This window comes from Conger conger, chromosome 1 (genome assembly GCF_963514075.1).
Source record: "Conger conger chromosome 1, fConCon1.1, whole genome shotgun sequence".
Classification (NCBI taxonomy): Eukaryota; Metazoa; Chordata; class Actinopteri; order Anguilliformes; family Congridae; genus Conger; species Conger conger.
The window spans coordinates 31202455-31219413 of NC_083760.1; the positions used below are offsets into that span (position 1 = coordinate 31202455).

General features: G+C 45.3%; 1 protein-coding gene across 6 annotated transcripts in view; it reads left to right on the forward strand.

The window, feature by feature from the left end:
- si:ch211-195o20.7 (cytospin-A) overlaps positions 1 to 16959 on the forward strand; it is a 38544-nt gene that overhangs the window by 15972 nt on the left and 5613 nt on the right. For all 6 annotated transcript variants that reach the window (XM_061251537.1, XM_061251572.1, XM_061251528.1 and 3 more), the window contains 8 exons: positions 6318 to 6805; positions 7934 to 8027; positions 9403 to 9469; positions 9784 to 9853; positions 13148 to 13244; positions 14241 to 14357; positions 15316 to 15375; positions 16520 to 16605. In XM_061251537.1, coding sequence (XP_061107521.1) covers positions 6318 to 6805; positions 7934 to 8027; positions 9403 to 9469; positions 9784 to 9853; positions 13148 to 13244; positions 14241 to 14357; positions 15316 to 15375; positions 16520 to 16605 — 1079 coding nt within the window. The remainder of the gene's footprint in view (positions 1 to 6317; positions 6806 to 7933; positions 8028 to 9402; positions 9470 to 9783; positions 9854 to 13147; positions 13245 to 14240; positions 14358 to 15315; positions 15376 to 16519; positions 16606 to 16959) is intronic.

Below are 16959 nucleotides of genomic sequence, written 5' to 3' on the forward strand. Positions count from 1 at the left end.
CCTCTCCTCTGTCCTCATTCTTCTAGATCCCTCTGCTGCCTTCGACACTGTGGATCACTCCATCCTTCTGTCTGCCCTGTCAGCAACGGGCATCTGTGGCACAGCCCTGGACTGGATTGAGTCCTACCTCTCTGGTCGCTCCTTCCAGGTTGCCTGGGCTGGTTCGGTATCGACACCTCGGCCCCTCGCCACAGGAGTTCCCCAGGGCTCAGTCCTTGGCCCGCTTCTTTTTTCTCTCTACACTCGCTCCCTTGGCCCTGTGATCACTGCACATGGGCTATCCTACCACTGCTATGCGGACGATACCCAACTCTTCGTCTCGTTCCCGCCGTCTGATACGCAGGTTTCAGCCCGTATCTCTGCTTGCCTGAGGGACATCCAGAGCTGGATGGACAACCACCATCTAAAGCTCAACCCAGGTAAAACTGAAATGATATTCATCCCTGCTAATACCTCTCCCCATCTGGATCTCTCCATTTCCCTCGGGGATACCACACTCACGCCGTCACCCAGTGCAAGGAACCTCGGCGTGGTGATGGACAGCAAACTGTCCCTTTCCGAGAACATTGCGGCGGTGACCCGGTCTTGCAGGTTCTTCCTATGCAACATACGGAGAATCCGCCCCTTTCTCACCCCCTACTCGACCCAGCTCCTGGTCCAAGCGATGGTTCTGTCCCGCCTGGACTACTGCAATTCCCTCTTGGCTGGCCTCCCAGCGTCCGCCATCAGACCCCTCCAACTCATCCAGAATGCAGCAGCTTGTCTGGTCTTCAACCTTCCCAAATACTCACATGTCACCCCCCTGCTTACTTCCCTCCACTGGCTGCCTGTCATGGCTCGCATCAAATTCAAAACATTGGTGCTAGCCTTCCAAGCAGTTAAAGGGTCTTCCCCAGCTTATCTGCAAAAAATCATCAGACCCTACACCCCTGCCAGACCTCTTCGTTCAGCCTCCACAGGCCGCTTGGCACCTCCCCCTCTCAGAACCTCCACCTCACGCTCACGACTACTGTCTGTTCTGGCTCCACGGTGGTGGAACGAACTCCCCGTTGAGGTCAGAACTATAGAATCTCTCCCCACCTTCAAGCGCAAGCTGAAGACACACCTCTTCAAGCAGCACCTCTCCCCATCCCTCCCTACCTCCCTGTGAACCTTAATTGTTGTCTCTGTGACTTGCTTTGTGTATCGGTATTTTTAGTTGGCTAGGTAAGCAGTGTTTGGATAGTTAACTTTGGTGACTTTTGCTCTGTTTGTTTGTTTGTTTGTTTGTTTGTTCAAAAAAAAAAAAAAAAAAAAAAATGGCCCTTGTCCTTACCTTTGTTGTACAGGTAGCAGTTGAAATTGTACTTACCTCTAGGGTCTTTCAGCGAACTTATCCCTGGTTATGGGTATGCACTTTGTTGTACGTCGCTCTGGATAAGAGCGTCTGCCAAATGCCAATAATGTAATGTAATGCATGTCGCGTCTGATTGATCTTCTGGAGGTATGCTGGCGAGCCATAACAGGCAGCCAGTGGAGGGCAGTGAGCAGGGGGCTGACGTGGGAATGTCTGGGGAGGTTAAAGACCAGACAAGCTGCGGAATTCTGGATGAGTTGCCTGGGTCTAATAGCAGATGCTGGAAGGCCAGCCAAAGAGAGTTGCAGTCGTCCAGTTGGGACATTACCATAGGCTGGACCAGGAGCTTGGTTGAGTCAGTGGTGAGATACTCCGGATGTTGTACAGGAAGAGTCTGCATGTCCGGGTCACCACCGCAATGATCTCAGTGATGGACAGCTAGTCCTTCACCACTCCAAGATACAAGATGGCGCTCCCCTGTGTGCGACGTAGCGTAGCTCTCTGAGTCAGGTTTTATTTAGTTTTTGTACTTTTAGTTTTGTTTTTGTCTTTTCAGTATCACGTACAATCGGGAGACTCTTTTTCGGCTGGGAGAACTGAGCCACAAGGGAGATTTTGATACAAATTTCCTGGACTCCTTCCCGGAGATACAGCTCCACGCTGGAGTGTCGCCGGGTCAGGCCGCAGCAGGGGGATCTCCTGGCGCCCGGAGGCTGACACGGAAGCGTGGTAGGCGGGGAGGAGCAGAACGCAGACTCCGCCGACTGGTTAGCCAGGGCCAGCTAACTCTACTGGTCATACTTTTTGCCAACGTCCAGTCTCTGGCTAACAAGATGGACGATCTCATCAGTCGGTTGGCAACACAGCGGTGCATCCAGGATTGTTCCGTTCTATGTTTCTGTGAAACGTGGCTCAGACAAAGGACCCCCGACGAGGCCATAACACCGGCAGGCTACAGTGTGTACAGAGCCGACCGCAGCGTGGAGGAATGCGGTAAAACACGCGGGGGAAGAACAGCAATCTTTGTCAGTCCTGGAGCACCGACAACACGGTAATATCACAGTCATGTTCTGAGGATGTGGAGTATATTACCGTGAAGTACAGGCCTTTTTACCTGCCCAGAGAACTGCAGTGTATCATTCTGAGCACAGTGTACATCCCCCCCTCGGCTAACGAGGACACAGCACAGAGAGCTGCACAACATGATCAGCAGACATGAGAACTCATATCCTGATGCTGCTTTAGTTATTCTGGGAGATTTCAACCACTGTGATCTCCGGAAAAGCATCCCCAAATTCCATCAGCTTGTTAATTTCCCCACTAGGGGAGACAACACCTTGGATAAATGCTACTGCAATATTAAAGGTGCTTATGCTGCTGTCTCCAAGCCGCATTTTGGTAAATGTGACCACCTTGCTATTCTGCTACAGCCCACCTACATCAAGAAGCTCAAAGCAGGCCCAGTCACAGTGTGAACTGTGAAGATGTGGACTGAAGAGGCACTAGCAGAACTGCAGGGGTGTTTGGAAGCCACAGACAACATACATGAGTACACAGATACTGTTAGCAGCTATATTTACTGGTGCACTTCAATCTGCATTCCCACGTGGACTATTCGTGTGTTTCCCAATCAGAAGCCCTGGTTCAATGCGGATGTACGCAGTAAGATCAGGAAGCGGTGTGCAGCTTTCAAGTCAGGGGACATTATGGAGTACAGGCATTCCCGCTATGAGCTCCAAAAATCCATTTGGGCTGCCAAGAGGACATATACCCAAGGACTGGAGAGCTGCTATAGGGAAAACAACACAAGGAGCATGTGGCAGGGGATCCAGTCAATTACTAACTACAGAACAGATGCAAACAGAACTGTGATCTGGGATGCTGCTCTACCTGACAACCTCAACTGCTTCTACACCAGATTTGACCAAAAAAACAGAGACATTCCCTTAAAGGCCACCTGTGATCCAGAGGAGAAAGCACTTCAGCTGACGCACACACAGGTCCTCGGGCTCTCAGGCGGGTGAACCCCCGCAAGGCAGTGGGACCCGACCGAGTGGCACCGAGAGTACTGAGGGCCTGTGCAGAGCAGCTGGCAGGGGTGTACACCGACATCTTTAACTCCTCTCTCTCACAGGAAACAGTCCCACGCACCTTTAAGTCCTCTGTCATTGTGCTGGTCCCTAAAAAACCAAACACAACCACAATGAATGACTTCAGACCTGTGGCACTCACTTCAGTTGCCATGAAGTGTCTGGAGAAGCTGGTGCTAGAACAAATAAACTCTGTGGTTCCAGACACCGTTGACCCACTTCAGTTTGCCTACTGCTCGAACAGATCAGTGGACGACGCGGTGGCACTAGCACTTCACTCCATATTGCAACACCTCTCGTCTCTCATGACACTTATGCTCGGCTTCTGTTCCTGGATTACAGCTCAGCCTTCAACACAATCAGGCCGCTGAAGCTGACCGCAAAGCTCTCTGCTGAGCTCACAGTGAGTACAGGAACCCCGCAGGGCTGCTGCCTCAGTCCTAAGCTATTTTCACTCTACACATATGACTGTGCCTCCAATCAGGACAATAACACCGTCATCAAGTATGCGGATGACACGACCATCCTCGGCCTGATTAAAAGGGAGGACGAGTCATCATATAGAGACCTGGTCCACAGGATCATTGCCTATGGGGAGGACAATGATCTGGTTCTGAACCTGGACAAAACAAAAGAACTCATTCTGGATTTCAGGAAAAAAGCCCCCTCTGCAGCCTCTCGTCATCAAGGGGACAGTGGTTGAGCGGACTGAGAGCTACAGGTTCCTGGGCCTTCAGATCAGTGAGAGCCTCAGCTGCGCAAAACACACTGCAGCTACAGTGAAAAAAGCTCAACAGAGGTTAAATTTCATCAGGCTGCTGAAGAAGGCCACACTCGCACTCCAGCCCCACACCCAAGTCTACAGAGGACTTGTGGAAAGTATCCTCACCCGTGGTATCACAGTGTGGTACGGAAACACCACTATGGCTGAGAGGAAAAAACTGCAACGGGTCATAAAGACAGCAGAGAGAATCATCGTATTGTATTGTTTTGTATGTACATCTGCACCATTTCTACTTGCACTAGCCTCACCTTTATTATTTATTATTTATGTGTATTTTTTACTTGCCTGACTGGAAGAGAACACACAAGAATTCCAATGTACCTGTACTGTATTGTACCTGTGCAAATGGCAATAAAACTCTATTCTATTCTATTCTATTCCAAGGTTCTTTGCACAGGGCGTTGGTGTCCCCTAAGGAAATGGAGAAATCAAGGAGGGGAGGGCTTAGAACAGGAATAAAGATTAGTTCTGTCTTACCTGGGTTGAGCTTTAGATGGTGGTTCTCCATCCAGCTCTGGATGTCCCTCAGGTAAGCGGAATGCAGAGACTTGTGTGTCAGATGGGGAGAAGGAGAGAATGACTAGGGTGTTATTAGCATAAGACTAGCCATGAGCAGTGATGACAGGGCCTTAGTGTAGGGAAGGAAAGGAAACCAAAAAAGGTGAAGACGGCGGAGATTGAGAAAATATGAATTAGGCAAATGGAATGTCCTTGCCCCTTCCTACGTATGTTTGAGGCAGTTTGAAGCAATGCCAGTTACAGACATGGCAGTTGGGGAGAGGTGGATCAACAGGTCGACCATTTACGTGTCACCCATTCTGGAAAAATACCATAATGGATGCACTCGTGTTTTCTTGCTCAATCATTTTGTGGCAGAATCCTAGCTCCCAGCCTCTAACTCCTTGAAGGAAATCTTTAACGGATTGGAATTTCCTTAAAGATGGTGGACCTCGATCAATTTCCAGGTCAGACAAGAAACAAGGGGAAAAGAGGTGAAAAATAAGTGATTGGAATGAGCCCTTGGAGTCACCCACAGAGGGAGGGTGTCAATGGGCAGGCTAATACCGGCAACTGCTCTGGAAATCAGATGCCTGCATCCAACCTGTGTAAGCTGCATCAGCTCATGTACTTTTCTGGTAGAATAACTTCTGCTACCAGATTGCAAAAAGGAAAGAAATTATCAACTGACTGCTTAAATGGGCACTCGGCAGAGGACATTGCAATGATGTGGCAGGCCTACAAGTTGCATTAGCATTTAAGGCATTTAGAAGACACTCTTATGTGGAGGGACTTATACAACTTTTTTTTTTTTTATCTCAATAAATAATAATGATAATAATATTAAATTCAGGTAAGTACATTGAACTCTAAACACACAGAACCTACTACCTTGAATTTGCAGGCCCAGTTCTCTCACCGTTATGCTATACTGTAGCCCTGTGTGTTATAGGTTACAAATTGGATTAAAACATTACATATTTAAGAAAACATTGCAAATATAGTGCTGCAGATATCCCTTCATAGCTTCTGTTATTAACTGGAGTCCCTAAGTTAAGGAAGCTGAATATCTGGTCAGTTTATACAATATATGTTCAGTTATATCCTTGTATACAATCCAGGTACACTTTACTCAAACACCAGTAGAACATGGCACCCAAATCTCTGTATTTTAGTGTTCTGTAAAATAAAACCTATTCAGTTAGGTTCAGGCAACTGCACGTGTTTTTGTACTGGCTGTTTTGTCAACATCAAAAACTGAAATTTAAATGGGGAGGGATTGGCTCTGTGTTTAGTGAAGTTTTTGCCCTTTCAGCCAAATTCACGCACCGCAAATCAACAGATTCCAATGCACTGGTGCCTCAGCAGTCCAGGACCGTAAACAAATGTTTCGCATTATGTTTCAGTGTAGGTGGCGTATTTAATTTTTTATGTCAAAATATTTCTTTACTGAATATTTCATCCTCAGTTCTTCCACTGTGTGTGTGTCTATCTGACTACTCAAAGGCCAGACCACCCCTACTGCCAAAAATGTGTGGGCGCGTACGTGTGTGTCTGTGTGCTTTTGTGTCTCTGAGTCTGCGGTAACGCCCTCTCTCCCTTCATTCAGTTAGAGCGAGCCGAATGGCTGCAGTTCCAGTCCGACCTGCAGGTGGCAGTGTCAGTGGCGGACCGGCTGCACCTGGAAGCACAGGAGGAGCTGGAGAAGCTGCAGCAGGCCCAGGAGGAGAAGGAGCAGCAGCTGGCCGCCGCGCGACAGAGCCAGCTGAGGGCCGAACGGGAGCTGGAGGCCACGAGAGCGGAACTGGAGGAGACCCGCCGGAAACTCGCCGCAGAGGTGGAACTCAAAGGGCTGCAGGGCGGGGCGCGGACCGGCCAGGTGGCGGGGGGAGGGTCTGCCGTGGCAATTACTACGGACGGGAGCGACAGCAGGGAAGGGAGTAGTGGCGAGGCAGAGACCAGTGGGGGAGAGGGGCCGGTTGTCGAGGAACCACAGGTGGAGGGGAATGGGGCGGCGGAGGCAAGCCTTCAGAACACAGCGTCCGAGGAGAAGGGGAGGAGCTCGCCCTCTGGAACCAGGGCAGCAGAACACACCAGGTGAATGATGTCACAGGTCCGGTTACGTGCCAGCCACACATGCAATTTTACCCAGGATTTGAAATGACATCAATATATCTGATTCACATAATTATAAATTATTCCTTCGTACTTGACATACAGCAGTAATAGCCATGCAGAGGCAAGGATAGGGGACAATTAAAAAAGACATGAAAAATGAATAGAAACCATTAAACTACACTTAATAAAGTCAACTGTAAAGTGCACAGAAATATGACAAACTATTCAGTGTTCAACAACTGGCCCTGTGTAACCTTGTCTTTAACCCTTTCAGTCCCGAGCCCAATATGAAGTAAATGGTAAATAATGTGGGTCCACCCAAATCCCAAGTGAGTTTGGCCTTGGTTGAGAAAATTGAGAAAGTAGAGAGAATTTAGTTGGGTTTCAATCAGGGCTCAAAACAATAGTACAGCAGCCATTTTGATTGGTTTAAAAGGTATAAGGTCAACAGTGCCATATGGGTATTTTATGGTAGCTACGCTTGAGTGCCCTATGGCACTCTTGGGACCGAAAGTGTTCATTTGTAGAAAACTGTATACCAAGGAAATTAGAAAAGAAAACCAATGATTACTGCAGTCCCCTGTTATTTTTATTCTTTTATTTTTTTACGTGCGGTATGTGGGAACTAAGAGCTACACAAGGGTTATTTTACAAAGGTGAACTTTATGTCCTCAATTGGCTTGTAAACATGATTCCAATATATCTGATTCATAGCCACTGTGTTCCAAAGTTCAGGGGCATAAAAAGGGAAATTGCCTCTCTGTTTCTAAGTTTTGCTTGTTGGAACACTTATCAAGCTTGTTTGAATTGAGATTTAATTCAGGCTGGTAGTCAGTTAACATATCAATTGTGTTATGTTAGCGTGTCATAACATGTATTCAGTTCTGTATACACATGCCATACTGTTGTTTTAAATACAATACTGACGAGGACCTTAGAATCAATGGTAAAACTCACAAGAACCCAGTACTGAGAGAGAATGTGGGTGATGATATGTGCTCTGTTTCTGTTGTCATTGTTCCAGCTGCTGAATTTCGGGAAGGCTTTGTGCAGCTGTTGAGCAGTTTGTGGTTTCTGATGGATTTTCTCATTATTGTTATTATTCAGGGGCCTTTCCAGACTTCCACTGCTCTCCTCCATCTCTACCGTGAATGGTATCTTCCAGCCTGCTGCTACGATATCGCCCGGTTCACTCAGCAAGGTTTGGTTACTTTTGCTGCTGATATGAATCCCACTGGATCCACAAACTCAATCCTAAACAATGACAACAAAAGTCAGTCAATCTGTTGAGCACCAGTAAAGTTAATGGAACTGAAGTGGGTGGGCTCACTGGTTGTTCAGCCAGCAAATGCCAATAGCCTAATACACTGTGCCTATTCAGAGATAGATGGGCCTTTTCTCCAATCACTGCTGGTTCTCTCTTCTAGTACATTACATGGCTGCATATTATTGCATAGGTGGAAAAGTGATAGTCACTACACTACAGTCCATTGTATCAGAAGTGCTCCTTGTACAGGTGTAGCAAATCCAAAGGCTATTAGCAAAATCTGAGTCTTTCTTTATTGGAAAAAAGAAAAGGTTTGTAACTTTGTGCAGATAAAAGGGTAGATTGAACAAGGTGCTAGTATACCCCCTTAAGATTTATTAGTATACCCCCTTAAGTATTTTGTGGCCCCTAGGTAGCACAGCAGTTAAAATACTTGGCCTTAGCATCACCCAAAGATGTAGGTAGGGACTTAACCACTGGGCTGGGTTGAGGACACGTAAAATGAGTACACGACATTAGCATGTGACCGCAATCGTGTAAATCAGCCATGATCACTTCAAAGGTTGTCTTCCGAACTTTTTTGCTGGATGACTGCCACGATAGGTCAAGAGTTTATTTTCCTGGCTACTCTGACTTCAACTGCCGTTGGTGAGCCTCACACTCTCCTGAGAGGAATTTGACTACAAAGCATAACTGTCTAGCGTTTGTAACTCCAGGTACACGAGAGTGCCGTATATTTTTCGGTTCTTCAAACATATGTAAATATTCTTCTGCATGGCGGTTTGAGTTGGTATGTGTAAGAAGTTTTAAAAAAGCCAACATAGTTCCAGTGTTGGAAAACGATTCGGAGATCGTATAGACACGAGGCCATGGAAAGTACCGGTGGAAGCTTATTCACAATTAGGTCACATACTTTTTTGACAATCGCTTGAACTGGAAAGGTAAAATAAAGCTTAGATTTTGTTTGTATTGTTTTTACTCATTGACTTGTGTGCAGATGTGTACTGCGGTTGACTATTCTTTGCTCTGAATGGCATGTTCAGCTTATTGTTGCAGGCAAATACAAAATTAAGTACTGTAGTTCTGACCACAGATGTCAGTGTATGCTAAATTCACATGTTTCTGGGGCATCACTGTATATGATGAATTGTGTAGCTTGAAGTGGTTGCCAAACTAGGGTCCAGGGATTATGGGCAGGCCAAGTAGTAGTCACAGTTTGTTCTCAGCAAAATAGAAACCCTTTTTCCTGTTCCAAATATATCTTGAGTATTTTGTTTATATTTCAATATTTTCATCTCCTTTCTTCCAGAACTGGAGCGCAACCAGGGGGAAGAAAGCAGACCCAGCCTTAGAAGGACAGGAGAGTGGATCCACTGGTGTGTAGTGTGTTTAGTATGTCTTGTGAGCTGTGAGTGGTGTGTGTGTGCACATGCAAAATCTTGAACTGTTAGAACATTTTTTTCCATGGTGGTTAATGTAATTGCATTGGCCTTTTAAGGTGTAATGAGTTTGAAGGTTACTCTTATAGGACATTAAATAGAAGCGTTGAAACAAAAATATTTTTTTATATTTTATGGGCATGTGTGTGCTTTATCCAGTTTGACCTCCAGTACAGCTTTATGGGCTGTGTAATAGTACTGACATGCTGCTATGTAGTAATGTAGTATCTTTGATTGTATGTGTGAAACAGGTAAACGGGAGGAGGTGGAACCTCTCAAGCACAATGCCACTCCCACGGACGCACCCCAGAAGGCCAGCAGGTACGTCACCAACACCCGCTCTTTGATCACTTCCTGTAATGCCATCCCCTCCATTCATCTGGGTCAAACAGATATCACCTCCTGTACAGTTCTTTGTTTTTAAACAAAATGGGGTCAGACCTGGGTCAAATGCAGAATTGTTTTGGATTAAAATACTTTTCTACGCTTTACTGAGCTTGTCTGGTGTATTGGAACCTATTAAATACTCTCAAAAACCTCAAACCTCGCCTTCTTGTCCTCGTGTTTGGCTCAATTGCACCAGGCAAGATCAATCGAGCCCAGAAAAGTATTTGAATCCAAAAGCGTATTTGCACCAGGTCTGCTGCATTCCATCGGGGCTATTTCTGTATGTGTGCGCAGGTGTGTCGACACACGCCCCGACACACGCCCCAGTCTAGTATTGAATCTGGATCTGTGGCCGGCATTAACAGAATTATAAGGCTTTAACTGCTATTCTTTTTACAAAAACAAGTTAGTTAGTAGCACTAAATATATGTGTGATGTTTTACATCTCAAAACCAATATCTCAATATCTCAAAACCAGTCAGAATGCAGATAGATCTTATTTCAGTTGCGTGGCATGTGAATTGCTGCACCTGTTCCTCTGACTCATGTCAGAATTAATGATAATTGCCATTGTGCTCAAATGCTTGTCTGGGCTTGTGCGAATCAATAGCAGAGGTTGCAACAATGAGGGTTGATAGGCGTATGTATGTTGAGCAGTGGCATCTTTAAATTAGGGCCACTAGTTGGCGGTATTGTGTTCTCATCGCTCATTGACTTTTTTATTGCTGCAACACTACAGTTCAATGTAGAAAATTTGTTTTGAATAGCTGAACCATAGATGGATATTACCGCTAATTCCTCTTTTAAAATGCACTCAGAGAATCTGTACTGTAACGTGTGTGGCTTGATGCTGGCAATTATCTGTCCGTGGGCCCGGCCCCACAGCCCATAGCCCTGGCAGTATGGCAGGGAACCCCTTCTGTGCGTATCATAACAGATTTTCTATGTTGGCTTGTCAGGCCTGTAGCAAAGCATAACCTGGAACCATTTGTCTGTTTTAATTGTCCACGTTTATTCCACCTTTTCCTCACTGCATAGTGCAGTTGCAGACAGGTAATTTTACCTGCTAACTTCATGAGCTAGTTATGCCAGCTTCCCTGATTACCTTCATGTGTGATCAAATACTAAAATGGCAATGATTGAGCCAAACTGTAAACCACTTTTTTATTTCATGTTCTGCCCGAATTTACAGTTTATCATTTACATGAAATGCGAGGCCCATCTGCGCTCCCAGGGTGGGCTACTTTCTTTTAGCCATATTTGGCAAGTGAGCAGCTAGTGATAGTGTGTTATAAGGGTTTCATCAGTGTTAAACTAGCAAGGCTGAGGCTCTTTAAAAAACCTAAATAATAGCAAAAAATACACTCATGAATTACCATTTCATTTTAGAACATTTTCAGCAGCCTGTAAATCCTGTTCTAATGAAGGTATCATCACCAAAACTGGTGGGGGTGCACATCTCCACATCTCCAGAGTCAAGAAATGTCTTGATTTCTGTTGGCTCTAAACCTGAAAATAATATGAGTGCCCAAAACTGCTTAAATATGCTGTTATGAGTGGGGTTTAAAGTATTTTAGTTTAAGTGTGTGGAGGGTTTTGAACAATTGTATACATGATGATGTACAAACAACAGGATTTATAGACTTGTAGTAGGTACATTTGTGAAACTGACCTTTGCTGAAGTTGGCACCAGCCTCAACTTGAGCTGCCTGGATGGCTGAGCTATAGTAGGGCTGTCTCTAGGTGTAAAGTAAATTTTTCTGTCTTTGAATGCACTTGACTGTTCTCAGTCTTAGTAATTTACTATACAGTGTATAGCAGGGGTCACCAACACGGTGCCCGCAGGCACCAGGTTGCCCCCAAGGACCACATGAGTCGCCCGCAGGCCTGTTCTAAAAATAGCACAACTCACTAGTGAGCTGCATCTAAAATTTAATTTTATTCTGTTGCTATTTTTTTTTTATCACACTTGCATTTATATAGATTTAAAAATGACAATATCTTAAAAATATGTTTATTATACATGAAGTTTAGATAAGTTTAGGTGAACTCTGACCTACTCTAGTTCAAAGGTCAGTATTGTGCGCGTGACAAAACAAACTGGTAGCCCTTAGTATGACTCAGTACCCATGAAGTAGCTCTCAGTTTCAAAAAGGTTGGTGACCCCTGGTGTATAGCATGATCTGTTACTGTAAGTTACTGTAAGAAAAAGGCATTATTTACACTGGTAGAACTGGTTTCAACAGTGGTCTGATTTTCAAGCTGTCCTTTAAGACAAAAAACATTTTATCCCATATGGCCATCCAGGCAGCTCAGGTTGTGTCCGTTTGTGGCTGGTGCCAACTTCAGCGAAGGTCAGTTTCACAAATGTACCTTCTACAAGTCTATAAATCCTGTTATTTGCACATCATCATGAATACCTAAAATACTTTTAAAAAATAATTTTGGCACAATAAATATGCAAAGAAACATCATATTTTAGCATTTTTTGGCACTCTATTATTTTTTCAGTTTTAGAGCCAGCAGACATTCCCTGAATGCACACCCCCACCAATTTTGCTGATGATACCTTTATTAGAACAGGATTTACAGGCTGCTGAAAATGCTGTACAATTAAATTCTAATTTGAGAGATTATTTATGTTTTTTAAAGAGGCATAACTCATATTAAACAGTGTGTATTCCCGTTTAGAATTAAATCTGAGAACATACGGTGGGAGCCATTGGTTCACTTGGTGTGGAATGACTGATTACCTTTATCTGTGACTTCACTGCCCCCCACCCCCCACTCCAGCAGTGTTATATGCATTGAAAATCAGGGGTGACATGCTGACCAGCGTACATGTCTCCACATCGCTTGGTTAAAAAATGAAAGAAGTGAGACCTGCATGCTCTTCGCACTTACAGTATAAACACTTAACTGTTTCCTCCCTTGCGCGCCCCTTTCACCCTCTCTGCCTCTCTCTCTCACTCACTCCCTCTCTCTCCCTCTCTCTCTCTCTCTCTCTCCCTCTCTCCCTCTCTCCCTCTCTGCCTCTCTCTCTCTCCCTCTCCCTCTCTGCTTCTCTCTCCCTCTCCCTCTCCCTCTCTGCTTCTTTCTCTCTCTTTCTCCCTCTCTCTCTCTCCCCCCTCTGCTTCTCCCTCTCTTTCTCTCTCTCTCTCCTCCCCTCTGCTTCTCTCGCTCTCTCTCTCTCTCTCTCTCTCTCTCTCTCTCGTTCCCTCTCTGCAGGGCTCAGGATGGTTTCAACTTGCTCCTGCGTCGCCATGGCGGCTCAAAGAGAAACTCTCTCCTGCGCTGGTGTCAGAGTCGCACACAGAGCTACAAGGTGACGAGGGGAGGCCTCGACTCCCAGGGAATCAGAGGGAATGCATTCCCCTCTGAAATCATTACATTACAGTTACTTAGCTGACACTTTTATCCAAAGCAACTTACAGTTCATTAGACTAAACAGGGGACAATCCACCCTGGAGCAATGTGGGGTAAAGGGCCCTGCTCAAGAGCCCAACAGCTCTGCAGATCTTATTGTAGCTACACCAGGGATTGAAATGAAGCTTCAGAAACTCATATCAGATGAAGCAGCTGAAACCTGACTTGCAGTTAATCATTTACTCATTTTAATCAATGGATTGACTTAACTTGGTCAACTGTGTTCGCTAGCTGACTGTCCACCTGGCTGATAAGAGCTGTGCCATCTCCAGAAACAGCACCTGCACACCAAACTCTCACCCCTCCCCCATCTAAACTTTATCCTCTCCACCCAGTTAGAAGCTTATTACCTAGCTAAGGTACACACCATCAGCTGAATGCAAACAAGGATGTTTATCGAGCAGGTGTTCACAATTGAATGCAATAAACTGTAGAGACGACAAGTCTGCGATGTGGGGAAGACTTCACAAAGGATTCACCACCATAGGTCCTGGGCTTGGTGAACCCTGGACCCTGTAGTACAGAGGGAGAGAGAAGGAGAGAAAGAGACAGCGAGAGACATAGTGGCGGGTGGGGCGTCACATAAAACACTGGCACAAAAGGACGATGGACAGGTACAGCGGGCAGGAATGTTTCTTAAAGGAAGAGAGGAAGGACGTGTTTAAGGTGTGGCCCTCCTGAACCTCTACTATTATAGCTCCATTTATTTGACCGCTGGTGGTTATACGGTAGGTGTGAGTTGATTTTAGAGGGTGGGGAATATGGCAAATATAAACATGGCAGTAGAGTGGGGGAGGGGGGATGTGATTATAGATCTGTACTGTGCACTCAGTGGCAGTTTGACTTGTATTGGCTGCAGCTGAGTCAGTGGAAATAACGTTTTTTCTCTCTGCAGAACATTGATATCACCAACTTCAGTAGCAGCTGGGCTGACGGGCTGGCCTTTTGTGCGGTGTACCACACATACCTGCCCTCTGTCATCCCTTACTCCAGCCTGTGCCCTGCAGACAGGGTAAGGGCGATAAGAAGCAGAAATTGGCATTCGGTGCCTCGGAGGAAGCTCTCACGCGCTCCCTATCCCTCGCTCCCCCCTCTCTCTTCCCGTTTATCTTTCCCTCTCTCGCTCTCACTCTCTCCCGGTCTCTCTCTCTCTCCACCCTCTCTTATTCTCTCGCTCGACAGCACCTCTCACTCTGGTGAAAATTGTGTTCATTTCGGAAAAATCTCAAGATGCAAATGATTGTGATGATGATGATGATGATATGCAATGCTGGGATATGATGTTTATAAACCTCTCAATCTGGAAACCTATATTTGGAATACCTATATATCAGTGGTCTCCAACCCTGGTCCTGGAGAGCTACTGGGTCTGCTGGTTTTCGTTCTTACCCTGCAATTAACTGTAATCAACTGCTCTAATTTAATTAATTAACTCACCTCACCTGGTTACCTGGGTCTCAACAGGTGCTGATTTTAAGGTGAAAACAAAAACCAGCAGACCCAGTAGCTCTCCAGGACCAGGGTTGGAGACCCCTGCTGTATATGGAATATAGTGGTTTCCAGGATATATCTGGAAATTCACTATAAATATCACATTTACATTTGTTCATGTTAAATTAAAACCAAATTGCAATGCTGTCATTTTATTAAATGTTGATAATTGCGTCATAATGAAGCACAGTTTCTTAATTACCAGTAATATTGGGTAATTTCCTTCATCAAGCACATTTAAATGTAAGTAATTTATTTTATATAGCGCCTTTATCCAAAGTCCTGTATAATTGATGCTTCTCATTCATGTTTTCATACACACACTCCTTGCAAGGCACCTTTTCATACACACACTCCATGCAAGGCACCAACCAATCGGTTAGGTGTCTTGCTCAGGGACACTTTGACACACGCAGGGCGGGATCGAACCGGCAACCCTGGCCAGGTGACTGCCCTTACCTTACCTCTCTTCTCTGCAGAGAGAAAACTTGGGCCTGGCGTTCCGGACAGGAGAGAGTGTGGGGATCACATCCTCACTGGTGAGTCTCACGGCTTAAAGACACAGATCTCGTTCACCCATACACTGTAGAAAAATATGGACCAGGTGCCTATTACTTTTCCCACTGACTATCTATGGGCTCGTGAAAAACGCTTTGAAGCCCAGGAAGTGGCCACCATATTATACATTTGGAGCCAGAGTCTGCGCAGTAGGGGAGTGAGGCTCCTCCACTCAGCGAGTGAGAGAGAGTAACGTAATCTGACACGATGACACGATGGTCACGTCAAATAAATGTGTACAACTCTATCGAACAGACGGCTGCATCAAGGTCCGATGCCTTAACCATGCACCACCGCGGTGCAGTACCTGGTATTCATTTTTTAAATAATTGCAACCGCTGAACTGTAATGAGGGGATCGTTTTTCATAATTAGACACCTACTGTCCACTCCAGGTCTCTGCTCACTCACTTTAGCTAATATTGTCAGAAATAGCTACATATGCCATGAAGAGTAAATACTCCACGTTCACATCCCAGGACATCTAATCTGTCAAATTAACTCATGCTTTACTTTCCTGTAATGATCTGTGTGACAAATTGTTCCTTTAGAAAGCGATTACATTTTTTTAATTGAATCAATCACAGACTGACTAGTGAAATCACTGGACTCTAGTGTGGTTAGTTACCTGGTCACTGAAACTAATCGATTTGTGAAAAATGACAGGGCAAAGTTCAATGAGCCAAACATTCATCCCATTGGAATAAGTGAGAGTATAAAATTCATTTCAAACTGAAATGCCTTTTCAACTCCCTTAATTGATTAAGATATTGGCTGTGACAAAGGCTAGTATACATGGGGGACCCTAAGGTTAAGTTTGAAAACTGCTACCATCGTTGATAATTGCCCATTATGTCAATCGATCCAGAGAGAAAAGGATATATTCAGTAGGGTCATCCTTGAAACAGTGACTACACAACTCAGCTGGGGGACTGCAGACAGAAGTTATGGAAGGTGTGGTCCTCCTGAATTAACCAAGGACATTGCAGTTCCGAGACAAGCCTACACATAGAGCTGGGCATTCCAGATAGAAAGAAAAGAAAGAATAAGGTTAAAAACCGTGTTTTAAATATGTCAGATATGATTATTTAAGTTACTTAAATTAGTTATGTGTGTGTTTTTTCAGACAGTGGATGAGGTGTTGAGAAGGGGAGGCCCTGACTGGCAGAGGGTTCTGGGATACGTGGAGAGCATCTACCGCCATTTTGAGATGTAATTATATTGCAAGGCTCTGTGCCCAATCTGCCAAACCCAAAACAAAGTTTCCTCTGAGCTGATTTGCCCTCCGGGGTTGGGACACTGAAGGATTGACTCCTGGGTTGAAATACTGATTGACCACTAGTGGCCAGTGCAGGGCACCATTCAGACTCACAAGGACAAGAGCGCCCTTCATTGGCGTGGAGTTGGAAGTGCAGATTCCACTACGGCAAATGGCAGGTTGCCGTTAGCGTCTCTGGATGGTTGTCTCACTCAGCTGTAATATTCCCAGAAGGATCTAGAAGAATGGTCAATGCATTGCGTGTACACAGTGCTGTATTCTTTCCCAAAGCTTTTCATGGAAGAATT